General features: G+C 38.2%; 1 protein-coding gene and 1 pseudogene across 7 annotated transcripts in view; both read right to left on the reverse strand.

Annotated features, from left to right (window-relative positions):
• GRAMD1C (GRAM domain containing 1C) overlaps nucleotides 1-27064 on the reverse strand; it is a 99358-nt gene that overhangs the window by 64582 nt on the left and 7712 nt on the right. For 5 of the 7 annotated variants that reach the window (XM_086405596.1, XM_086405561.1, XM_086405580.1 and 2 more), the window contains exon 2: nucleotides 9794-9875. The exons of the other annotated variants lie outside the window; for them this stretch is intronic. In XM_086405596.1, coding sequence (XP_086261722.1) covers nucleotides 9794-9813 — 20 coding nt within the window. In that variant the 5' untranslated portion in view covers nucleotides 9814-9875. The remainder of the gene's footprint in view (nucleotides 1-9793; nucleotides 9876-27064) is intronic. 7 annotated transcript variants of the gene reach the window in all.
• Nucleotides 1020-2645, reverse strand: LOC147379980 (elongation factor 1-alpha 1 pseudogene; annotated as a pseudogene).

The following is a 27064-nucleotide window of genomic DNA, read 5'->3' on the forward strand; positions in this document are numbered from 1 at the left end:
CCTCTTTTGCAGATTGCTTGTGATGTCCATCACACTCTAATTTAATGCTTATTCAATAATAAAACCAAGTGTTTTCTTTCTCTTTTACTTTTGTAGAGAGGTTTTCTGGGTGGGTAGGATATTTTGTTTTTAATTATATTTCTCCAGTGCAACATTTTCTAGGGTAAAAAAATCTACCTTGTTCACTCATTTAATCAGAGACATTAAAAAATGTTTTGAGCAATGGTGTCACTATAAAAAGTATACGTTCTCCCAAGAGAATACATTCAAAGCAACGATCATATTTAGAAGTGTGAATAGTACATAGAACAAATCTAGTCCATGGAACTTCTGGTCTAAGTTGACATGAGTGTCTAGTTCTGTTCCTTTTGCAATGCTGAGGGTTAGACAGAATGCGTACATTGGTTGACTAGAAGTTTTGATTAAATTTTAAGAGACAGAAAGTGGACACTAATGGATAAGCCACAGTGTGGAGAAAGTCTCAGCTCAAAAAATACACAAGAGAAGGTTGAAGCTATCCCACTCCAGAGAGACTCCACACTGAGAATCACAAAGAGTGACAGCTAGAACAAGGACCAATATCAGGTACCTGACTGGTGAGCTCTCTATGGTAGAGGTCAATCACACTCACTCACATCTTCCAACACAAGGGAGTCTTATATCTTTGCAGCCTCATCATCATTTGGTGTTGTCCACTGTTTTAGTGTTTAATTTTAGCAATTCTATTAGATATGTCATTTATTTAATTGTGCATTTAATCTGTATTTTCCTATGATAGTGTGCAATTTTTCATATGCTTATTTGCCATCCATATATCTCCTTTGGTAAAGAATCTGCCCATTTTTTTTTTTCCTCATTAAACTTATTTTTAATGGGTCTCAAATTCTGTGACAGATTTTTGGTCAAGTTGTTTTCATTAAAAAGTACTGATTTTACAAATAAATAACTTAAACTGCCACACACAAAACATATGGACCACAAAAACATTCTCCTTTCCTTCTGAAGGTTTTACGATGCATTGTTGTCATTAACCAGTCTTTTACTACTAAACTTAAATGGCCAATTGAGACAAACAGTTCTGAGACCATTCTTCCAACACTGATTAATACTGGGGTGGCAGGTATTGGGGATAATATTCATTTAGCCTTCTGAGCTTTCTGGGCAGACTTGGTGACCTGGCTAGCTCCAGCTGCCTTCTTGTCCACTGCTTTAATGACACCCACAGCGACTGTCTGTCTCATGTCATCCACAGCAAAAAAATAGCCCTGGGGAAGATAGAGAAGCTCTCGACACACACGGGCTTGCCAGGAACCATATCAATGATGGCAGCATCACCACATTTCAAGAATTTAGGGCCATCTTCCAGCTTTTTCCCAGAAAGACGATCAGTCTTCAGCTCAGCAAACTTGCAAGCAACGTGAGCTGTGTGACAGTCCAGCACAGGTGCATATCCAGCACTGATTTGGCCTCGATGGTTCCAAATAATCACCTGAGCTGTGAAGCCAGCTGCTTCCATCGGTGGGTCATTTTTGCTGTCACCAGCCACATTGCCATGACAAACATCTTTGACAGATACGTTTTTGACATTGAAGCCCACATTGTCCCCAGGAGGGGCTTCACTCAATGCTTCATGGTGCATTTCTACAGACTTCACTTCAGTTGTTACATTGACTGAAGCAAAGGTGACCACCATGCCAGGTTTGAGAACACCAGTCTCCACCCTATCGACAGGGACAGTACTGATACCACCAATTTTATAGACATCCTGGAGGGGCAAACGCAAGGGTTTGTCAGTTGGGTGAGTTGGTGGCAGGATGCAATCCAGAGCTTCAAGCAGGACGGTTCCACTGGCATTGCCGTCCTTACGAGTGACTTTCCATCCCTTGAACCATGGCAGGTTAGCACTTGGCTCCATTACGTTGTCACCATTCCAGCCAGAAATTGGCACAAATGCTACTGTGTCAGGGTTGTAGCCAATTTTCTTAATGTAGGTGCTGACTTCCTTAACAATTTCCTCGTATCTCTTCTGGCTGTAGGTTGGCTCAGTGGAATCCATTTTGTTAATGCCAACAATTAGTTATTTCACACCCAGAGTGTAAGCCAGAAGGGCATGCTCACAAGTCTGCCCATTCTTGGAGATACCAGCTTCAAATTCACCAACACCAGCAGCAACAATCAGGACAGAACAGTCAGCCTGGGATGTGCCTGTTTTTCATGAAGTCTCTGTGTCCTGGCACATCAATGATGGTAACATAGTACTTGCTGGTCTCAAATTTCCACAGGGAGATATCAATGGTGATACCACACTCACATTCAGCTTTCAGTTTGTCCAAGACCCAGGCATAACTGAAGGCCCTTTTCCATCTAGGCAGCCTCCTTCTCGAACTTTTCAATTGTTCTTGTCGACCCCGCTACATTTGTAGATCAGATGGCCAGTCATGGTAGACTTCCCTGAATCTACGTGCCCAATGACAACAATGTTGATGTGGGTCTTTTCCTCTCCCATTTTTGCTTAGGTTTAATAGTGGTTTTCATGACACCTGTGTCCTGGCGGCAAACCCATTGCAAAAAAGCTAATCGGCCCATTTTTAATAGGGTTGTTTGTGTTCTTACTGTTGACTTTTAAGAATAGTTTCTATTGTGGATAGACGTGTATGTTTGTTTTTTTAATCAGATATGTGATTTACAGCTATTTTCTCCCTGTTTGTGTCTTATATTTTCACCCTCTAAAATGTATCTTTTGCATAGCAAAAGATTTTAATTTTGATGAAGTACAACTTATCGATTCTTTCTTGTATAAATCATGCTATTGGTGTTACACCTAAAGATTCATCATCAAATTCAAACAGAGATTTCCTCTAGGGAAAAAACCCACCCAGATGTTTTCTTCTACAAATTCTACAGTTTTATATTTAGTTCTATGATCCATTTTGAGGTAATTTCTGTAAATAGTGTGTTTTGTTTCAAGGTTCATTCATTTTCTGCTTATGGACATCTAATTGTTCCAGTACCATTTGTTGAAGATGAATTTTTCTCCATTAAATTATTTTTGCATTTGCACCTTTGTCAAAAATGAGTTCACAATATTTGTATGAATTTATATCTGAGCTATTTTCTGTTCCATTTATCTAAATGTCTATCCTTGGCAAATCTCAGACTGTCTTGATTACTACAGATTTATAGTAAGTCTTGAAATTGAGTAATGTATGTCTTCCAGCTTTGTTCTTTTTCAGAATTATTTTGGCTATTCTAAATCCTTTGTTTTTTCCATACAAATTTTAAAATCAGTTTGTCTATTTCCTCATCTATGAAAAAGTATTCTGGGGTTTTTCATTTGAGAGAACGGAGACCTCAATAATATTGAGTCTTCCAATCTATAAACATTTATTTAGACTTCTTTTGTTAATGTGTTACATTTGTTAGCATATAGAGCCTACATATTTGTTAGATTTATACCTACGTACTTCATTATTGGGAAGTTCTGATGTAAATGTTATTTTTAAAATTTCAATTCCAATTGTTCTTTGCTAGTGTATATAAATGTTTCTTTTAGCTTCAAATAATTTTCAATTTTGTTATCATTGTTATTTAGTCGCTAAGTCGTGTCCAACTCTTTTGTGGCCCTATGGACTGTAGCCTGCCAAGCTCCTCTGTCCATGGGATTTCCCAGGCAAGAACACTGGAGTGGTTCCCATTTCCTTCTCCAGGGGATCTTCCCAACCCAGGGATCAAATCTGCATCTCCCTTATTGGCAGGCAGATTTTTTACCACCGAGACACCACTAAATTCACTCATTAAATCTAGAAATTTTTGTAGATTATCTGAGATTTTCTAAATGAATAATCATGTCTATTGGCAATAAAGTTAGTTTCTATTTCCTGTTCTCCTAATGTATATGCCTTTTATTTCAAGTCTGTTGCACTTACTGCACTTAAACTTCTAGTAAAATGTTGAGTCATGCCTGAATGGTCTAGTGGTTTTCCCTACTATCTTCAATTTAAGTCTGAATTTTACAATAAGGAGTTCATGATCTTAGCCACAGTCAGCTCCGGGTTTTGTTTTTGCTGACTGTACAGAGCTTCTCCATCTTTGGCTGTAAAGAATATAATCAATCTGATTTCGGTGTTGACCATTTGGTGATGTCCATGTGTAGAGTCTTCTCTTGTGTTGTTGGAAGAGGGTGTTTGCTATGACCAGTGCATTTTCTTGGCAAAACTCTATTAGCCTTTGCCCTGCTTCATTCTGTACTCCAAGGCCAAATTTGTCTGTTACTCCAAGTGTTTCTTGACTTCCTACTTTTGCATTCCAGTCCCCTGTAGTGAAAAGGACATCTTTTTTGGGTGTTAGTTCTAAAAGGTCTTGTAGGTCTTCATAGAACCGTTCAACTTCAGCTTCTTCAGCGTTACTGGTTGGGGCATAGACTTGGATCACTGTGATATTGAATGGTTTGTCTTGGAAACGAACGGAGATCATTTTGTCGTTTTTGAGATTGCATCCAAGTACTGCATTTCGGACTCTTTTGTTGACCATGAAGGCTACTCCATTTCTTCTAAGGAATTCCTGCCCACAGTAGTAGATATAATGGTCATCTGAGTTAAATTCACCCATTCCAGTCCATTTTAGTTCACTGATTCCTAGAATGTTGACGTTCACTCTTGCCATCTCTTGTTTGACCACTTCCAGTTTGCCTTGATTCATGGACCTGACATTCCAGGTTCCTATGCAATATTGCTCTTTACAGCATCGGACCTTGCTTCTATCACCAGTCACATCCACAGCTGGCTATTGTTTTTGCTTTGGCTCCATCCCTTCATTCTTTCTGGAGTTATTTCTCCACTGATCTCCAGTAGTATATTGGGCACCTACTGACCTGGGGAATTTCTCTTTCAGTATCCTATCATTTTGCCTTTTCATACTGTTCATGGGGTTCTCAAGGCAAGAATACTGAAGTGGTTTGCCATTCCCTTCTCCAGTGGACCACATTCTGTCAGACCTCTCCACCATGAACCACCCATCCTGGGTGGACCCACATGGCATGGCTTAGTTTCATTTAGTTAGACAAGGCTATGGTCCATGTGATCAGATTGGCTAGTTTACTGTGATTATGGTTTCAGTGTGTCTGCCCTCTGATGCCCTCTCACAACACCTACCGTCTTACTTGGGTATACCACCCTTATGGCAGAAAGTGAAGAGGAACTAAAAAGCCTCTTGATGAAAGTGAAAGAGGAGAGTGAACAAGTTGGCTTAAAGCTCAACATTCAGAAAATGAAGATCATGGCATCTGGTCCCATCACTTCATGGAAAATAGGTGGGGAAACAGTGGAAACAGTGTCAGACTTTATTTTTGGAGGCTCCAAAATCACTACAGATGGTGATTGCAGCCATGAAATTAAAAGACGCTTACTCCTTGGAAGAAAAGTTATGACCAACCTAGATAGCATATTGAAAAGCAGAGATGTTACTTTGCCAATAAAGGTCCATCTAGTCAAGGCTATGGTTTTTCCAGTGGTCATGGATGTGAGAGTTGGACTGTGAATAAAGCTGAGCGGTGGAGAATTGGTGCTTTTGAACTGTGGTGATGGAGAAGACTCTTGAGAGTCCCTTGGACTGCAAGGAGGTCCAACCAGTCCATTCTAAAGGAGACCAGTCCTGGGTGTTCATTGGAAGGACTGATGCTAAAGCTGAAACTCCAATACTTTGGCTGCCTCATGTGAAGAGTTGACTCAGTGGAGAAGACCCTGATGCTGGGAGAGATTAGGGGCAGGAGGAGAAGGGGACGACAGAGGATGAGATGGTTGGATGGCATCACCGACTCGATGGACATGAGTTTGAGTGAACTCCGGGAGTTGGTGATGGACAGGGAGGCCTGGCGTGCTGCGATTCATGAGGTCGCAAAAAGTCAGACATGACTGAGCGACTGAACTGAACTGAAAATGTTGAGTAAGAACAGTGAGAGAAGACATTTTTACCTAGTTTCTAATTTTAGGTGGAAGGCATTCAGTCATCATTAAGTACAATGTTAGTTGGAGGTTTTTCATAGTTTCTTCTAAGGAAGTAGAATAAGTTCTATTTCTAACTTGCTGAGAGATTTATTATGAAAGAATGTCGAATTCTGTCAAATACTTTTTCTGCATCTATTGAGATGATTATATGGTTTTTCATATTTGGTCTAAGATGATAAAATATATTGATTGATTTTTCTTTTTTTTAACATGCTGAACCAGCCATGCATTCCTGGAATGAACCTCACTTGGTCATAATGCATAATGTCTTTTAAAAATTGCTGAATCTCATATGCTAATATTTTGTTTCAACTCTTTATTTCTATGTTCATGACAGATATTAGTCTTTTCCTAGAATGTTTCTATCTGGTTTTGGTATTTTGGTAATACTAATCTCATAAAATGAGTTGGGAAGTGATCCTTCTTATTTTCTGGAAGGAATGATACTATTTCTTACATAAACGGTTGCTAGAATTCACCACTGACACTGTCTACATTGAGTTTTCTTTTTATGGAAGGTTCTTAACTATAAATTCAATTTCTTTAATAGGTATAGAGCTATTCCAGCTATATGTTTCTTCTTGTGTGAGGTTTGGTAGTTTGTGTTTTTCAAGAAATTGGTCTATTTTAACTAAATTATTGTATTTTGGGCATAGAGTTGTTCACAGTATTTCTTTATTATCTTTTTAATATTCAGGGGATCAGCAGTGATGAACCCTCTTCCACTGCTGATATTGGTAAGACATGTCACCTATCATTCCTCTTGGTTAACCAGATTCTCGGCCTATCAACTTTATCAATTTTTTCAGAGAACCAACTTTGGCTTTGTTGATTTTCTCTACTTTTTCCTCTGTTTTCAATTTCATTAATTTATGCTCTAGTCTTTATCATTTCTTTCCCTTTCGTAGCTTTAGGTTTAATTTCCTCTTCTTTTATAGATTTACTAGGTATAACCTTAGTTATTGATTCTACTTTCTTTTCATTTTTTAAAATGTTCATTTAACACTGTATATTTACTCTATATAGTTACTTTAGATCAACTTCACAAATTGTTATTTTCAATTAGTTCAAATGTATTTCATACTGTTAAACTATTATGATTCTTAACAACTCTTTATACCCAAAATACTGATACTACTTTCTTCTGCTTCACACATTATTTGACCTTTCCTTCTAAATTTGAGTTTTACTGGATTTTCTTCTACTGATGCCATGATTCTTTTGTTAGTGTTACCTTAACTCTATATGTTATCTGTGGTTGAGCACATCTACTCTGCTGATTTTAAGTGACACTGATAATTCATTTACTCACTCATTTCTCTATCCATCAACCATCCATTCAATCACTGGGTACCCATTATTATATGTCAAATACTGACCTTTGTACTAGAGTTACAATAGCAAATAATATAGATAAAAGTGAAAGTGTTAATCACAGTCATGTCCGACTCTCTGTGACCCCATGGACTGTAGCTCGACAGGCATATGAATTCTATCCATAGAATTCTCCAGGCAAGAATACTGGTGTGGGTTGCTGTGCCCTCCTCCAAGGAATCTTCCTGACCCAGGGATTTAACCTCTTATGTCTTCTGCATTAGCAGGTGGGTTCTTTACTACTTGCGCCACCTGGGAAGCCCAATAATATAAATAGTTCAGTTCAGTCGCTCAGTTGTATTCTACTCTTTGTGATCCCATGGACTGCAGCACACAAGGCTTCCTTGTCCATCACCAACTCCCAGAGCTTGCTCAAACTCATGTCCATCGAGTCGGTGATGCCATTCAACCATCTCATCCTCTGTTGTCCCCTTCTCCTCCTGCCTTGATCTTTCCCAGCAACAGGGTCTTTTGCAATGAGTCAGTTCTTCCCATCAGGTGGCCAAAGTATTGGAGTTTCAGCTTCAGCATCAGTTCTTCCAATGAATATTCAGGACTAATTTCCTTTAGGATGGACTGGTTTGATCTCCTTGCAGTCCAAGGGACTCTGAGGAATGTGAAGGACAGTACAAGAGTACATACTAGAGGTATCTATCCAGAGGTGATAGTTACAATGATAACACTGGTCACCAACCATAGTGCTGGATCAGGACCTTTCTCTATCAGATATAAACCTTTCATTGCTGGATTATGGGAAGGCCCTGGGAATCCTACAAGAGAAGCCAGGAGAGCTAAGGTATGAGGAGTCACTTGGGGGGGAGCTCAGTGTTTCCACATTTTAACTACTACTACTGTTACTCTGGTGAGCAGTAGATGAATATAAGAGCTGTATCAGCCCCGTCAAACTTACAGTAAAGGCATGCCTAAATGAGAAATATAAACAAAATATACATGCAAATAGACATAATACATTAATATATATTTTAAAATACATAAATAAAAGACAACCAGGCATAGAAGAGGGAAAACAATTCTAGGTAAAATGAAGTAAAAAAAAAGCCCCAAAACAAAAGGAAATGACATATATAAAGAAAGCTGACTTCAAAAAAGACTAGAGACTGAAGGGAACTTGATAAAGACAGATGAGAGGATAATTAACATATACAAAAGGCCACATTGAAAGGCAGTCAAGCTTTATTCTAAGGTTACTGGAATACCATTCATAAAGGGTTTTAAACTGATCAGATGTGCATCTTAGAAAAACCACTATACCTATAGCCCTGAATAGAATGAAGGCATGTAAGACTAGGAGAGAGATCAGTTAGAAGGATACTGTGGTGCACACTAAATCTTTACTTCCAGATAATACTTCTGTACCTTGCTAAAACTGTTCATATAACCTGAATCACAGTGATTTGTTTATATATGATGTTTTTCCACGGGACTCCAAGTTCTTCAGAAACATCATGGTCTCTGGCACAGACTGAGTACTAAGAAATACTAATTGAACTAATCTATAAAAGTATGAAACTGTGGATTTGAAATGTCAGTGAGTTGTTTTTTAAAATTAAAGGTTAAAGATTCTTTGTTTCAGAAGACAGTGATCCAATATGTGGTTAAATCTAAAAGTTAAAGCCATTTGTACAGAATGATCCCAATTATATATTTTAATTTGTATCAGTTCAGTTAAGTTCAGCTGCTCAGTCATGGCTGACTCTTTGTGACCCCATGAACTGCAGTACACCAGGGTTCCCTGTCCATCACCAATTCCTGGAGCTTGCTCAAACTCATGTCCATAGAATTGGTGATGCCATCCAACCATCTCATCCTCTCGTCCCTTTCTCCTCCTGCTTTCAATCTTTCCCAGCATCAGGGTCTTTTCCAAGGAGTCAGTTCTTCGCATCAGGTGGCCAAAGTATTGGAGTTTCAGCTTCAGCATCAGTCCTTCCAGTGAATTTTCAGGACTGATTTCTTTTAGGATGGGCCCATCTAGAGGGATGGTCCTTTGGATGGGTCTCTGGTTAATTTGTATAGGTATGTAATTTTGGTTAATATTTTGTCTGTATTTTTCAATATGTATATGTGCTTTTTAAAAAATTTAAAATTTTTGTATTATTCCTCACTGCTGTAATAAACCTGTTCATTGTATAAAACTTGGAATATACAGACTTTTACAAAGTAGAAATCTAAAACCACCTATAATTGTACTATCCAGATACAGTGCCAATGACACACGTATCTATACAACTTCATTTTATATTGTCTGATGACAGGTGATAAGAGGCTGTTTATCCTGAAAAACAGTTTTTGCTGAGCATAAAGGCTTAAATATTCTATGAATATTATCACTCATCAACTCTATTTTGATGAGGTAGTAAAAGAGTTTTTGTACCTTCTTGACTTTTTTTATTTTTTACCTGCTATCAGCTCTCTGCATCAGGCAGATGTGCAAACTGTCTTTTACTCTTCATTCCTGTCTTTATAGGTGGAACTTGAAATCTGCAACAATAAAAAATTAATTTTCTGTTTAATTATAATCATCACTAAATGAGCTGAATTGTAGTATCTTAGAAAATAAAATTTAAATGGACTTTAAAATCATACCCTTTTTGTGCAATATTCTGTACGTCTTTATATGAAAAACCACATAAAATAAACATTTCAAAAAAAACACCAAAAGGAAGTAAAGGATGCTTCCAGGATGATGGAGTGAGAATTCTGGCAAATATTCTGCAAAATCAAACATCTAGCTGGGGGGGAAAAAACTGTCAAAAACAATCATCTCAATTGACTGGAAATTGACCATAGGCATACAATAAAATGAGAAGTATTTCATCAGGAAAATCTACTGAATCTGGGTATGAATATCAGAAGTCTGTGGCATCCTTTCCTGGGGCTGCTCCCATTACTCATTCTTCCCCACAAGTTAGGTCAGTGTAGTAGTTCTGCAAAGGTGGAACAGGCCATGAAAACTAGCAGTGAGGCTGACAGAGCAGAGCTGAGTTGATTCAGAGTAGAAAACAGAAAACCTATCCCAGGAGGCAATGGCACCCCACTCCAGTACTCTTGCCTGGCAAATCCCATGGACGGAGGAGCCTGGTGGGCTGCAGTCCATGGGGTTGCTAGGAGTCGGACACGACTGAGCGACTTCACTTTCACTTTTCACTTTCGTGCACTGGAGAAGGAAATGGCAACCCACTCCAGTATTCTTGCCTGGAGGATCCCAGGGATGGGGGAGCCTGGTGGGCTGCCGTCTATGGGGTTGCACAGAGTCGGACACTACTGAAGCAACTTAGCAGCAGCAGCATCCCAGAAGTGAAGGGAAAAATTCGGAAGCTATCCAAGCAAGTGTGAGGTTGAAATCTCTATTAGTACAAGAACAAGCAGACTGTCAAATTAGTAGGGGACTTAACAGAGAGATTGTAGAGGAGAGGCAGCCACAGATCAACTTAATACACTCTTCATGTAATCCTAGATAAACAGGGGCTACAAGCATGTGCAAGAGAGATTGGAGAAATCCCAAACTAGCCACACACTCCTGGTATCAAGGAAATTAACATGCAGGAAGTCTTGTTCAGGCTTCAGAAGCAGGATAGCAGGCCCCTGATTTTGCTTCTAACCTGCCTGGACACTGACCAAATTCCGTGCTTGCCTGCAAAAACAGAGAGTCAGGCAGCACTTCAGATAAGAAAGGGAGTGGGTCTTGGAACTCTTGAGTACCTGGAGGTTTGACCAACTGCAGCAAGGTTTGACAAAATCCTATGACTCACAATATAAAACAAACAGCATTGTAACAATGTTAAAGTAAAACCAGAGGTGAATTTTTGCATGCAAACGGATGATATCAGTCTGCAGTCTGGGGTTATAAGTGGGAGCCCCAGAAACTGCAATTTGAGGTCTTATCCATGGAGTGGATGTACTGCCCAGGACCTTTTCCCAACTGGGACTCCAAATAGCTGTCACATGGGATTTCTTAGGGCTGTTTTTAAGTCTACATGTTGATCAGGCTTCCCTGGTGAAGAATCCACCTGCAGTATAGGAGATCTGGGTTTGATTCCTGGTTTGGGAAGATCCCCTGGAGAAGGGAATGGCTACTCACTCCAGTATTCTTACCTGGAAAATCCCATGGACAGAGGAGCCAGGCAGGCTCAGTCCATGGGGTCACAGAGTCAGACACGACTAAGCACACACATGTGCACACTGGTTGGCCCAATTTGGTGATGTATGTGCTGTACTTTTCACTATTGTTTCTATTTCTCTTTTAATGACTGTATATTGAAATTAAGTCAACTAATCCTCAATTAAATATTGAAATTGTTTATTGTGTGTAACAAGTGACTTTTGTTAACAAGTCCTCCAAACCTGAAACAAAAGTAATACTTTCAGCAAGACACCTGGATGGAAATACAAGAAGTCTCAAAGGAACATAAAAACAGGGACAAATTTTAAAATGACCTGAATTTTGAATGCACTACCCAATCTATACACATATCTGTCAGCGGAAGCGGAAAGCCTTAGTGGCTCTCTGTATTTAAGCACAATTTCTGACTAATTGTTGACTGATACGAGGGGTGACACAGGAAACTAGCCTTAAAAACAAACAACAACAATGATAATAAATGGAGCAAAGATCATTGTTTCCACACACTACAGGACAAACATATTTCACAGATTTACTCTAGGCAAATTCTAAACAAAAATCAGGAATGACAAGTTTTAGGGATAGGAAGGATGCCATCAGAATCCACAGCTGCTATAATATGTTATTAAAGTTTCCAATTTTCAAAAAAAATATGAAACAAAAAAAATAGGAAAATGTGACTCATAATAAGAAGAGAAAAAGCAAGCAATAGAGTCTTTCATGATTCCAAGATACTAGATTTAGCAAAGACATCAAAGCAGTTATTTAAAATATCTTCAATGAACTAATGAGAACAATGCTCAAAGAATTAAGGGAAAGTATGATGATAGTGACTCATATAAACAAGTAGAGAATCTCAACAGAGAATCTTAACGAATAACTTTTTTTAATTAAAAAAAAAAAAACCCTGACATTCTGAAGTTGACAACTATAGTCACCAAAATAAAAAATTCAGTAGAGGGGTACAAAAGAAGATTCAAAATAGCAGAGAAAGAATCAGTGAACTAAAGACAGATGAATAAAACTTATCCAATTTGAAGAACAGAAACAAAAACGTTTGAAGAAAATAAACAAGAGACTCAGAGACCTGTGTGTCAGCATTAAGTGAATCAAAATACATGTAATGAGAGTATCAGAAGGAAAAGGGAGGCAGAAAAATATGTAAATACTGGTCAAATTTTTCAAAATTTGAGGACAAGGTACAAATCAAAGATGAGTAATGAATCCCAAATAAGATAAAGACAAGAGATTCAGACTTTGACACATTAAAGTGAAATTGATATACACATAGAACAAACATATATATGTACCATACATATAAAACACATATGAGGCATATATATATATAAAGGCAGGGGAGAGATAATGGAGCTAGGATGGAACAAAGGTTCACTATTTTAGCAGAATTAAGTTAGTAATCTGAAGTGTACAGTGAGAGGTTATGATGTACACTGTAATCCCTCATGCAATCCTTTAAAAACACTCAACTACATTTTTAAATCAAGAGGAACTGAAGTGGTATCCTAAAAAGTATTTATTTGACACATAAAGGGGGAGCAGAGGAACAAAAATATATATGAGATACAGAGAAAACAACAAAATGGCTATTTATAAATCTAAGTTATCTCCAATTAATTTGTAAATTTCCAATTAAAATGTAAATATATATTGTAAATACAATAAATATAAATAAGTTAAACACAGAGATTGTCAAACTGGATAAAAATAGACCCAACTATACTCCGTCCACAAGAGACACACAACTTAGATACAAAAAGACAAAGAAGCTGAAAGTAAAAGAATGGATATATATACCATGCAGACAGTCATCACAAGAAAACTGGAGTTCCTATACCACTCTCAGCTGAAACAGACTTAAAGGCAAGAAATATTCCTAGAGATTAAGATATGTTCATAATGATAAAAGAGTCAATACATGAGGAAGAGGAACTAAAGAGCCTCCTGATGAGGGTAAAAGAGGACAGTGAAAAAGCTAGCTTAAAACTTTCAAAAAACTAAGCTCATGACATCAGGTCCCATCACTTCATGGCAAATGGGAAAAAGTAGAAGCAATAACAGATTTTATTTTCTTGGGCTCCAAAATCATTGCAGACAGTGATTCAGCCATGAAATTAAAAGATGCTTGCTCCTTGGAAGGAAAGCTCTGAAAAACCCAGACAGCGTATTAAAAAGCAGAAACATCATTTTACTGACAAAAGTCCATTACGGTCAAAGCTATGGTTTTTCCAGTAGTCATGTATGGATCTGAGAGCTGACCATAAAGAAGAGTGAGTACTGAAGAACTGATGCTTTTGAACTGTGATACTGGAGAGTCCCTTGGACTGCAAGGAGATCAAACCAGTCAATTTTAAAGAAAATCAACCCTGAATTTCATTGGAAGGACTGATGCTGAAGCTGAAACTCCAATACTTTGGCCACCTGATACAAAGAGCTGACTCATTGAAAAAGGCCCTGATGCTGGGAAAGACTGAAGGCCAAAGGAGAAGGGGATGGCAGATGATGACATGCTGCTGCTGCTGCTGCTGCTGCTAAGTCACTTCAGTTGTGTCCGACTCTGTGTGACCCCATAGACGGCAGCCCACCAGGCACCCCCGTCCCTGGGATTCTCCAGGCAAGAACACTGGAGTGGGTTGCCATTGCCTTCTCCAATGCATGAAAGTGAAAAGTGAAAGTGAAGCCGCTCAGTCGTGTCCAACCCTCAGTGACCCCATGGACTGCAGCCTTCCAGGCTCCTCCATCCATGGGATTCTCCAGGCAAGAGTACTGGAGTGGGGTGCCATTGCCTTCTCCGGATGATGACATGGTTAGACATTAATAGCATCACCGATTCAATGGTCATGAATTTCAGCAAACTCCAGGAGATAACAGAGCATAGAGGAGCCTGGCGTGCTGCAGTCCATGGGGTTGCAAACAGTCAGACACGACTTGGCAACTGAACAACAAAACATACTGATGCCAATTATACCAAAGGAAAAAAAGTTCACATGCATACAAGGGAAAAAAATGAAGGAAATATCTCAGAATAGTTTTCTCTGGTTGGTAAGAAAACAAGGAATTTCACTTTTCTTCTTTGTATAATTTTCTATTTTCAAATTTTTTAAAATTCCTAAAATTTATAAAAATTGAAATTACATAAAAAAATTAAATTTCAAGTTTAAGTTGACATACAGAGTGAAGTAAGTTAGAAAGAGAAAGACTAATACTGTATAATACCACTTATATGTAGAATCTAGAAAAATGGTACAGATGAACTTATTTGTAAAGCAGAGATAGGTCACAGATGTAGAAAACAATCTTATAGTTACCATGGGGGTAAGAGGGTGAAATAAACAGGGAGATTGGGATTGACAAATAAACATTACTATGTATAAAATAAACAACTAATAAGAACATACAATATAACCCAAGGAACTCTACTCAGTGCTCTGTGGTGACCTAAATGGGAAGGAAATCTAAAAAAGAGATAATATATGTATATGTATAACTGATTTTCTTTGATATACAGCAGAAACTAATACAACATTGTAAAGCAACTATACTGCAATAAAAATTATTTGTTAAAAAATTTAATGAGATAAATTGCATAATTTGAAAAACTATTATAATTTATTCAAAATTATTTCATTTTATTTTACACTGAAGGCAATGTTCATATTCTAGGAAGAAAATATTTAGTCCTTATCCATTTAAAAAAAATCTTGAGATACAATTGACATCTAACTGTATGAATTTATCCAGTTTTATTTATTCATATACTTGAATGAATTTAAAGTATACAATGTGTTAATTAATACACTTATATACTGCAATATGATTACCACTGTAGCACTAGCTAACACCTCCATCACATCCCATAATTATCATTTCTTTTTGTGGTGAGAACATCTAGTTTCTCAGCAACTTTTAAGTATATAATATAGTATTATTAACTGTATAATTATAATCAGAATGCAAAGTATCTGTCCTTAAAGGTCCCAATTTCCTCTTTCTCTAATATTATTTTCAAAAAAATAACAACCCTCTCACTCTAAGTAATTCAAATAGTTTTGGTACACATTTCTACATGCAAACACAGTAAAATTCAATATGCTAGCATTTTGCAGTCCAAAAGTCTTAATGGCTTGTACCTAGCTAATCAAAAATGATCTGGAGAGTCTCAGTGATTAGTATCTGTGGCAGCTCATGCCACAATCTCAGAAGCGGACTTTTAAGGCAGTTTTGGGCAACAGATTGGAATAAGATACAGTGAAAAAATAAAGAGTAAATTAACTTGGTACATTAGTCATAAAAGACTAGACTACTGTATCAATAAGCAAACCTCAAAGTCTCAGTGCTTACAAGAACAAGGGTTTATGTCTTGTTTAAATATAAATGAACAATGTGGGTTGGCAAAAGCCTTAGCTCCACACTGTCCTAACATAGGGACATATGCTAATAAGGGCTCCACCATCCTAGGACAGGAAGATGGCAAATAGTGTACCAACTCTAAGGGCTCCCCTCTAGAAACGACACACGTCATTTTGTTCACATTTCACAGTATTAGAACATAAACCAAGATAGAATATATGTTCAGCCATATCTCAACAAATTAAGAGAAGTGAAATTATATAGATTGTGTTTCACCACAATGAAATCAACCTACAGATCAATAACAGGAAGAGAGCACAAAAATCTTCAAACATTTGGATACTAAAAAACACATATCTAAATAATCCACGGATAAAAGAGAAAGCCTCAAGGGATATAAAAAAGTATACTGAACTGAATGAAAATGAAAATACAATATATCAACATCTGTGAGTCACAATGAAAGCTAAGAAACAAATTTATAGCACTAAATGCATACATTAGGAAAGAAGAAAAGTAATAATCTCATTGTCCAACTCAAAAACTTAGAAGAGGAAGAGCAAAATAAACCCAACATGAGCAAAAAAGTATTATATATAATAAAGATTACATATAGAACAGAAATCGATGAAACAGAAACACAAAAACAATTAGAATATCAATGAAAAAAGAGACGATTATTTTTAAATTATCAGTGAAACTAGAAAACCTCTAAAAAAACTGACAAAGGCAAAAAAAAAAAAAAAAGCCTGGCGCAAGGGGCTACTGTCAATCCTCTCAAACCCTGCTGCTGGGGAATTCTCTGGCAGTTCAGTGGTTAAAATTTCAAGCTTTCACTGCCAAGGTTGTGGGTTCAATCCCTGGTCCAGGAACTAAGATCCCACAAGCCACACAACCGAGGAGGCTGTCTTATATAGTTCACCCCAAAACAATTAAAATAGTAACATCAATGATCATTGATCACAGATCACCATAACAAATATAATATTGAAAAAGTTCCAAACTGTGACACAGAAACACAAAGTGAGCAAATGTTGTTGGAAAAATGATACTGATAGGCTTGCTCAACATAGGGTTCGTACAAAACTTCAATTTGTAAAAAATGTAGTATCTGTGAAATGCAAACAAGTAAAATGCAATAAAACAAGGTATGGCTATATTCTAAAATTCAGATTTACACAAAAGGGCCCTTTTCATGATAAAAACCCTAGTGAGGAGGCAAGAATGCAGAGAAACTGTATCTCTCACACTTTGCTAGTGGGAATGTACAATGGTATAGCACTCTAGAAAAGCTTGGCAGTTCTGTAAAACTAAACATGCAACTATCAGATGACCCAGCAACTGCACTCCTGGGCATATAGCCCAGAGGAAAACGTATGTTCACACAAACACCTGTACATCAATGTTTACAGCAGCTGTATTTATCATAATCAAAAACTGGAAACAGCCCAGGTATTCTTCAATGGATGAATGGTGAATTCATCCATACCATGGAATGCTACTTGGCATTAAAAAGGAATGAACTATTGGTACAGAAAACAAAATGAATGGACCTCCAGGGAAATATGATGAGTGAAAACAGCCAACATAAAGTGTTACATAACTATACCATTCCCTTTATATAATATTTTTGAAATGACACAATTACAGAAATAGAAAACAAATTAGCAGTTGCCAGGGGTTAAGTAGGGGCAAGGGGAAGAAAGAAAATGGTTGTGTCTATAAAAGGGTTGTAACCTATAAAAAAAAGATGTTTCTAGTGATAGAAATGTTCTAAAACTTGACCTTATCACTATCAATATGCTAGCTATGACACTGTACTACAGTTTTGCAGGATGTTACCATTAGGGAAAACTTTTCAAAGCGTACAGAATCTCTCATTATTTCTTAGAACCATGTGAATCTTAAGTTATCTTGGGACTTTTCTGGTGGTCCAGCGGCTAAGACTTGACCTTCCAGTGCAGAGAGTGTGGGTTCAAGCTCTTCATTCAGGGAATGAAGGTCCCTGAAGTGCAGCCAAAAAAAATTTTTTTTAATGGAAAAATAGTATTTATCTCAAACTACAAGTGGAAAAAAAAAGAGGAAAAAAAGGAAAAGTTAGTAGGGATAGAACGAAGGTGTTAATTCTACATAAGAGGAGGAAATGTTTAAAGTACTTATAATGCTGGTTCAGATGTCAATGGGCTTCCCTGGTGGCTCAGACAGTCAAGAATCTGCCTGCAATGCAGAGGACCTGGGTTCAATCCCTGGGTCGGGAAGAACCCCTTGGAGAAGGGAATGGCTATCCACTCCAGCAATCTTGCCTGGAGAATGCCATGGACAGAGGAGTCAGGTGGGCTACAGCCCTTAGAGTTGCAAAGAGTTGGACATGACTGAATGACTAACACTTTCACACACTTTTTTCCAGATGTCAATACTCCATACCCTTATTTTTACTGACTATCTTTAGGTCATTTTACTACTTTACTACTTATTACTAAGTAACATCTTGAGCAGAGAAATAATGCAATTAAAATAATGTCATGACTGAGAAAAGTATGACTACAGTCATAGAAGCTCACTCTGGTACTTTGACATGAAGTTTTTGAAGGACTAACATGCTATTTATTGAATCTCTTTCTGCTCACTCATAAAGTATTAAATCCAAGTCCCAAAACTTTATGAAAGATGAACTACAGTAAATCCCAGTTTCTCCCACCAACCCAAGCCCAAGTTTAGACAGATAAGCTTCCTTGTCTTCAACCTGCCCTTCCACAGAGGGTAAAACTCTTCAAGAGACATGGCTTTATAAAGAGTTCTCAGTTCTAATTTCTACAAATCAGAAAGGTACCATCCTCTATCCCAGTGTGGCCATTAAACCTTTGGCTACTGAGACTAATAAACTCCTCAGGGCTGCCTTGGCATACATTCATATGCTCACAAATCTGATAATCAGTTCCCTCTTAACCTTTAGCCCATAGGTATTTCCCTTGTTACCTGTGAGCCCAGAAAAGCATTTGATTACAAATATGTTTGTAACATTTCATCCAGAATTTCTAGGTACTTTGTAGCAAAAGAGCTTTTAAGTTAGATAGTCCTCTCTCCATACTGTCAAAAGTGTTAGTTCCTATTCTTTATAATTAAGTCTAAAAGTGTTCAGAGACATAGATATTTCAAACAATATCTTCAATTAAAATTTTTAATTTCCTAAAATATGCTTTAATGCAACAGAAATTGGAAAATTAGTTTAATCTTTTCAATTTCCAAAGTGAAAATCCAAAATATCATTTTAGCTTGAAAAAAAGTCAAGATATGTTGTAAAGGACAATGTATTATAGGAAGCCTCTTCTCCAAAGTTGCCAGAGTATGTTATAAACATACTAATTAATCCTCTTGGGCATTTTAAAACAATTTTTACAGGGAAGCATTAATTAATCATCATGATGTACATATAGACCAGGACTGTGGCAAGTTTCATCCCCCACAAGTGGAAAAGTTCACCTGTGAATAACAATACTATGATCACACCATAAGTCAAGGACAAAGCACACAAGAAAGACTTCGATTTCCTGTACAATCAGAAAAACTAGACCATGACCTAGAAAAAAATCAAATCCAAATATTTTTACTAAAACATAGGGGAAGGCAATGGCACCCCACTCTAGTACTCTTGCCTGGAAAATGCCATGGACGGAGGAGCCTGGTGGGCTGCAGTCCATGGGGTCACTAAGAGCCGGACACAACTGAGCAACTTCACTTTCACTTTTCCCTTTCATGCATTGGAGAAGAAAATGGCAACCCACTCCAGTGTTCTTGCCTGGAGAATCCCAGGGATGGGGGAGCCTGGTGGGCTGCCACCTCTGGGGTTGCACAGAGTTGGACACGACTGAAGTGACTTAGCAGCAGCAGGCATACTATTTATTTGTACATAGGCTTCCCTGTGGCTCAGTGGTAAAGAATCTGCCTGTGATGCAGGAGACAAAGAGACACAGGTTTCATCCCTGGGTCAGAAAGAGCCCCTGGAAGAGGGCATGGCAACCCACTCTAGTATTCTTGCCTAGAGAATCCCACAGATAGAGGGGCCTGGCAGGCTATAGTCCGTGGGGCCTCAAAGTGTCAGACAAAACTGAAGCAGCTCAGCATGCATGCATATACAAGTGACAAATATTTTTATTTTTTTCATTTCTGTCTTTATTTATATTTAACTATGTTTCCATTTTAGACAGCACCATAAAAAGTGAAGAAATTGATTGTCAAGTTCATGCTTTCTCCTACTTCCTTGCTTGGTTTACATGCACCTTGCCTTTTTTACCCCCTAAGTCCCTTATGATTTTTTTTTTTCACTTTACAATATTGTATTGGTTTTGCCATACATCAACATGTATCCGCCATGGGTGTACACATGTTCCCCATCCTGAACCCCCCTCCCACCTCCCTCCCCATATCATCCCTCTGGGTCATCCCAATGCACCAGCCCCAAGCTTCCTGTATCCTCATTCGAACCTGGACTGGCGATTCGTTTCTTATATGATATTATACATATTTTAATGCCATTCTCCCAAATCATTCCCCCACCCCCACAGAGTCCAAAAGATTGTTCTATACACCTTTGTCTCTTTTGCTGTCTCACATACAGGGTTGTCGTTACCATCTTTCTAAATTCCATATATATGCATTAGTATACTGTATTGGTGTTTTTCTTTCTGGCTTACTTCACTCTGTATAATAGGCTCCAGTTTCATCCACCTCATTAGAACTGATTCAAATGTATTCTTTTTAATGGCTGAGTAATATTCCATTGTGTATATGTACCAAGCTTTCTTATCCATTCATCTGCTGATAGACATCTAGGTTGCTTCCATGTCCTGGCTATTATAAACAGTGCTGCGATGAACATTGGGGTACACGTGTCTCTTTCAATTCTGGTTTCCTCGGTGTGTATGCCCAGCAGTGGGATTGCTGGGTCATATGGCAGTTCTATTTCCAGTTTTTTAAGGAATCTCCACACTGTTCTCCATAGTGGCTGTACTAGTTTGAATTCCCACCAACAGTGTGAGAGGGTTCCCTTTTCTCCACATCCTCTCCAGCATTTACTGCTTGTAGACTTTTGGATTGCTGCCATTCTGACTGGTGTGAAATGGTACCTCATTGTGGTTTTGATTTGCATTTCTCTGATAATGAGTGATGTTGAGCATCTTTCCATGTGTTTGTTAGCCATCTGTATGTCTTCTTTAGAGAAATGTCTGTTTAGTTCTTTGGCCCATTTTTTGATTGGGTCGTTTATTTTTCTGGAATTGAGCTGCAGGAGTTGCTTGTATATTTTTGAGATTAGTTGTTTGTCAGTTGCTTCATTTGCTATTATTTTCTCCCATTCTGAAGGCTCTTTTCACCTTGCTTATAGTTTCTTTTGTTGTGCAGAAGCTTTTAATTTTAATTATATCCCATTTGTTTATAAAATTGACAAACCATTAGCCAGACTCATCAAGACACAAAGGGAGAAAAATAAAATCAATAAAATTAGAAATGAAAATGGAGAGATCACAACAGACAACACACAAACACAAAGGATCATAAGAGACTACTATCAGCAATTATATGCCAATAAAATGGACAACGTGGAAGAAATAGACAAATTCTTAGAAAAGTACAACTTTCCAAAACTGAACCAGGAAGAAATAGAAAATCTTAACAGACCCATCACAAGCACGGACAAATATTTTTAAATGCAAACTTAATAGTAATGAAATACCAAGGTACAAAAGACTGCTTAATATTATAGTAAGTACTTAACCCAAAGCATTAATACTTGTATTAAAAAAAAATCCAGTAAAGGATGTCATCTTATAAACCTACATAACAGAAAATTTCTTTCTCTACTCCCAATAGAGGCGAGCTCTGCATCACTAAGAGGTTTTACTAAATAAATGTTTCTGCTGCAGAGCTCTGTATGCTTTTCCTCTGGGACCTAATCCATGGGGAATACATCATTACTTTCGTCAGGAAAGAAAATAAGGGTTTTGACTTGGGTTTTTTCTTTCCTTTGGCTATATTTCTAAGAATTTTTAAAAATAGTTTCATTTATTTCTTCTTTTGGCTATGCTGGGTCTTCGCTGCTATGTGGGCTTTTCTCTAGTTGTGGAGAGTGAGGGCTACTCTCTGGTTGCAGTGTGCAGGTTTCTCATTGTGGCGGCTTCTCTTATTGCAGAGCACGGGTTCTAGGACACATGGGCTCAGTAATTGTGGCTCTCAGGCTCTAGAGCACAGGCTCAACAGTTGTGGTGCGTGGTCACAGTTGTTGCTCTGTGGCATGTGAGACCTTCCTGGACCAGGGATCGAAACCATCTCTGCTGCACTGGCAGGTAGCTTCTTTACCACTGAGCCACCAGGGAAGCCCTTTGCTATGTATTTTTCCTGTTAAAGGGCAAAGCACAAATATTTACTTGCTATTAACTTCATTTTAAATTTAATTTCTTCATTTCACATAATTTTTACTGTTACATTAGGATTTAAAAATTAATGATAAAACTCATCCCTCATATACTAGGATTAAATACTTTCATTTTAAAATTAAAAAAATTAAACAAATAAAACAAGATTCCTATGTTTGTAAGATGGAAATCAAAAATTGGTAGCTGGTGATTTCATCTATTGCTGTGGTGATTTAAAGTCCTATTATCAGAAAGACACTTAATAGCCAGATTGTTAAGTAGCATAAGAACAGATAGATAGGGCCTAAAAGAAATCAACCTGGGGCTGGGGAAGGGGAGACAATAAACTTTGGTTCACTTTAGTGTATCCTCTCATTTTCACCATTTTTTTTCTTTTGGTGTGGGGAAGCAGCAAGACAATTTTCCAATATGACAAATACTATGTCTCCTTATCTAGAACTTTTCAGTCTTTTTACCACTGGGACAATGTTAAGGGAAGGTGTTCCCCATGTAACATACTTTCTTTCAGGACTGTAAATTATGAGCGCTTGCTAGCCATAACCCTCTTCCGTGATTCAACACACACTCTTTCGTGATTGAAGACATAGCTGCAATACTATGGCCCAATGTCTAATTTTACAAGTGAAGCACCTGAGGCCAAACAGGTTAAGCAACATAGTCAAGAGCACTACACAGTGAGATCACCAGGGGCAGAGCACACAATCCACCCGAGGTGTTTTCTTCCTCATCTCCAATCTGTTCAACTGTATCATGTTACTCTCTAAACTCACTTCAGTTAGCACGCCAAGTTTCCACTGCAGGGGGCACAGGTTTGATCCCTGGTTGGGAAACTAAGAAACCACATGCCGTAGCTTGCCCCAAACCCCGCCCCCCCAATTTTTTTCAGTAAGGTAAAACTAAACATAAATTCAGTACAGTTAGATCAACACAGGTAGTCAGGCCAGAAGACACGAGGTATTCCACATGAGTGAATGTTTCAGATTCCTGGGGCTTAACTCTCTACCTACCGAAACTTTATAGAGCAAACAATCTTCTTTGGTAGAAACTTTCCCAAAGTGAAAAGGCCCAAATCTAGATTCCTCAGATGTTCTGGTGAAAGAGTTCTGTGCTCGCGCTCAGTCACTTCAGTCATGTCCGACTCTTTGCAACGCCAATGGACTGTAGCCCACCAGGCTTCTCTGTCCATGGGATTCTCCAGGCAGGAATTCTGGAGTGGGTTGCCGTTCCCTTCTCCAGGGGATCTTCCTGACCCAGGGGTTGAACCTGTGTCTCCTGCGTCTCCTGTACTGCAGGCAGATTCTTTACAACTGAGCCACTGAGGAAGCTCAGACACTCTTCTAATTCTTTGCTAACTACCAGGTCATGTGCCTCATGAATATTTTCCTGTTACGCTCTTGGTCTTCCTTGTGTTAATTCTGGATCCCTCAGTGAACCTCGCCATCTTACTGCCCTCATTCTGATAGGGACAGAGTAAAGGGACAAAGTAGGTGATTAAAACATTAATCCCACTAGGGGATTGTAAGTAGGAAAAACATGGGAGACCCTTTAAGTTAATGATTACTCAGGAAAGCAGGTCTGCTTAACCACAAAACCAAGCAGGCTTGTTTGGCAACAAGACAATGCAACGGAAGCATGAGACAAGCCCCAAACAATAAAACCATGACAGCATGAGACCCACATCCTGCTCAGTGAGCTCAGTAAGTCAAGACATGCTCTCTGCACACATACTACTAGGAAACAATAATTTGTTGACCTAGCTTTACCATGTAGGGACAGAAAAACTCCCCTGCCCAACCTGGAGGAGGAGCTGATGATGGAAGTATGACGTCCATTCAAGAATGACATTCAAGTAAGTTCTCGAGGTGGCACCCTCTCGCCCGCTTGCCTATAAGCTTCACAAGTGTTCCTAGTCTAATAAATCACTTCTTATCTATCACTTTGCCTCTCACTGAATTATTTCTGCACTGAGACATAAAGGACTGGAGCTCTTCAGAGTCCCCACCCCCACGCCACCCAAAGCACCACCCAATGGTTTCACATTTCAATTCAACCCCTACTTTATTGCCAGGAGAACATGAAAATGGCAAATGAAGTGAGTGGTGGTAGCATACGGATTTAAAATGGCAGAGGGGAAAAAATGTACTATTTATTTTCCAGACGTCTTAACCTTCATTTTGAACAGTTACAGTGCTATATTAGAGTCAATGATCTGCACAGACCTTTGGCTGTCACATTGAGAGGCTCAGGTTCCTAAACTCCCTGAGCGACTCCTGTCATCTCTTGTTATCACCAAATAATTCAGGTCTCAAATAATCTATTCAACTACCCAATGGGAATCTTCTTATTTAGGCTTATAAAGAAAAATCAATAATAAAGAAATCCCATATGAAGGCTTAGGGACTCTCCTCTTACAAGATCCATCGGTGTGAACTCTCATTTAGGTATTCAGGTTCTTTTTTGTTTCTATTTGCTTATAAGTTGTTGACAGTTCTGGTTTCTGGATAGATGACCTTTGGAAAGGTCAGTAAAACTTCTGAGATGTCATTTGTCATTGTTTAGTCACTAAGTTGTGTCCTACTCTTTGTGACCATGGACTGTAGCACACTAGGCTCCGCCATCCTCTACTATCTCCTGGAGTTTCTTCAAATTCATGTCCATTGAGTCAGTAATGCTATCTAGCCATCTCATCCTCTGCCATCCCCTTCTCCTTTTGTCTTCAGTCTTTCCCAGCATCAGGGTCTTTTCCAATGAGTCGGCTCTTCATATCAGGTGGCCAAAGTATTGGAGCTTCAGCTTCACTATCAGTCCTTTCAATGAATATTCAGGGTTGATTTCCTCTAGAATTGACTGGTTTGATCTCCGTGCTGTCCAGGGGACTCTCTCAATAGTCTTCTCCAGAACCACAGTTCAAAAGCATCAATTTTTTGGCGCCTTCTTTTGGTCCACCCTCACATCCATACATGACTGGAAAAACTTTAATTTTGACTCTATGGATCTTCATCAGCAAAGTGATGTCTCTGCTTTTTAATACATTGTCTAGGTCTGTCATAGTTAGAAAGTTCAGTTTTAAGCCAGCTTTTCCACTCTACTCTTTCACCTTCATCAAGAGGCTCTTTAGTTTCTCTTACCTCTCTTGGCATTAGAGTTGTATCAACTGAGGTTGTTGATGTAACTCCCATCAATCTTGATTCCAGCTTGTGATTCCTCCAGCCTGGCATTTCATATGATGTACTTGGCATAGAAGTTAAATAAGCAAGGTGACAATATACAGCCTTGTCTTACTCCTTTCCCAATTTTGAACCAGTCCACTGTTTCATGTCCAGTTCTAACTGTTGCTTCTTGACCTGCATACAGGTTTCTCAGGAGACAGGTAAGGTGATCAAATTTTCCACAGTTTATTGTGATGCACACAGTCAAAGGCTTTAGCATCGTCAATGAAGCAGAAGCAGATATTTTTCTGGAATTCCCTTGCTTTGTCTTTGATCCAATGAATGTTGGCAATTTGATCTCTGGTTCTTCTGCATCTTTGAAACCCAGCTTGTATATCTGGAAGTTCTCAGCAGATATACCACTGAAGCCTAGCTTGAAGGATTTTATGTATAACCTTGCTAACATGTGAACTGAGTACAATTGTATGGTAGTTTAAACATTCTTTGGCATTGCCCTTCTTTGGGATTGGAATCAAAACTTATCTTTTCCAGTCCTGTGGCCACTGCTGAGTTTTCCAAATCTGCAGACATACTGAGTGCAGCACTTTAACAGCATCATCTTTTAGGATTTTAAATAGCTCAGCTAGAATTCTGTTTGCTTCTTATGATGGTTCTGGTTTCTGGAAAAGTGACCTTTGGAAAGGTCAGTAAAATTTATGAGATGTTATATTTGTCTCTAAATCTATTTCATGTGAATTCATATAAAAATTCCTCAAAGTGTTCACAATCATCACAGAGACTTAAATTGGGCCAAAGTGGACATTCAGCACTAAATCAGTGCTTCTAAAACTTGAATGTACATACAAATCACCTGGAAATCTTGTAAAAATGACAATTCTGTTCCAGTAAGTGCAAGGTTGGGCCCATGACTCTGCATTTCTAATCAAGTGTTGCCAAGTCTGCTGGGTCAATATACCAACGAGTAGTAAAGCTCAGAACAAAGCTCTATTTCTCTCTTTCCTTCTATTTCTAAATCCTCTCATTCATTTGCTTTTTTCTTTTCTTGCTTTACCCTTTTTGATGCTTTAGGTCTGTCATGGTAACTATTTAGCCCTTGGAGTTATAAAGGCTTTCCAAACAATAACGTAAGCTATAAAACCCAATGCAGAAAGGAAAAAATACTACAACAGTCAAACTTTCTCAAAATGTGATCAAAACAATGTAATCAACATAGAGGACATATTTTTTTAGGTTGTGCACTTATTTGTATATTTCTTAGCAACCAAATATTTTCCTTAGGGATATGGTTCAAAAAATCTTAAGTTTTCCAATAGGAAGGAAGAATGTGTTATTAATGTTAAGATTCAACAGCATTCAATAAATGAGCTGCTAATTATGAACAGAATGATGGTGCTTAAACTGATCCTTATACCTATTAATATCTTTTTTAGTCTACTCTAAACTTATGAGAAATTCTGCTCCCAAGTATGCCTGATCAAGAGATGAGCTTTCTTAATGAACTACTATTGAAACTATATATGGCTTAGAATCTTATATAAATTTCACTTCCAGTGGCATTACACCAGATTGTATCAAATGGCT

The sequence above is a fragment of the Bos grunniens genome, chromosome 1 (genome assembly GCF_055505025.1).
Source record: "Bos grunniens cultivar Pamir isolate PY7600 chromosome 1, Bosgru_T2T1.0, whole genome shotgun sequence".
Lineage (NCBI taxonomy): Eukaryota > Metazoa > Chordata > Mammalia > Artiodactyla > Bovidae > Bos > Bos grunniens.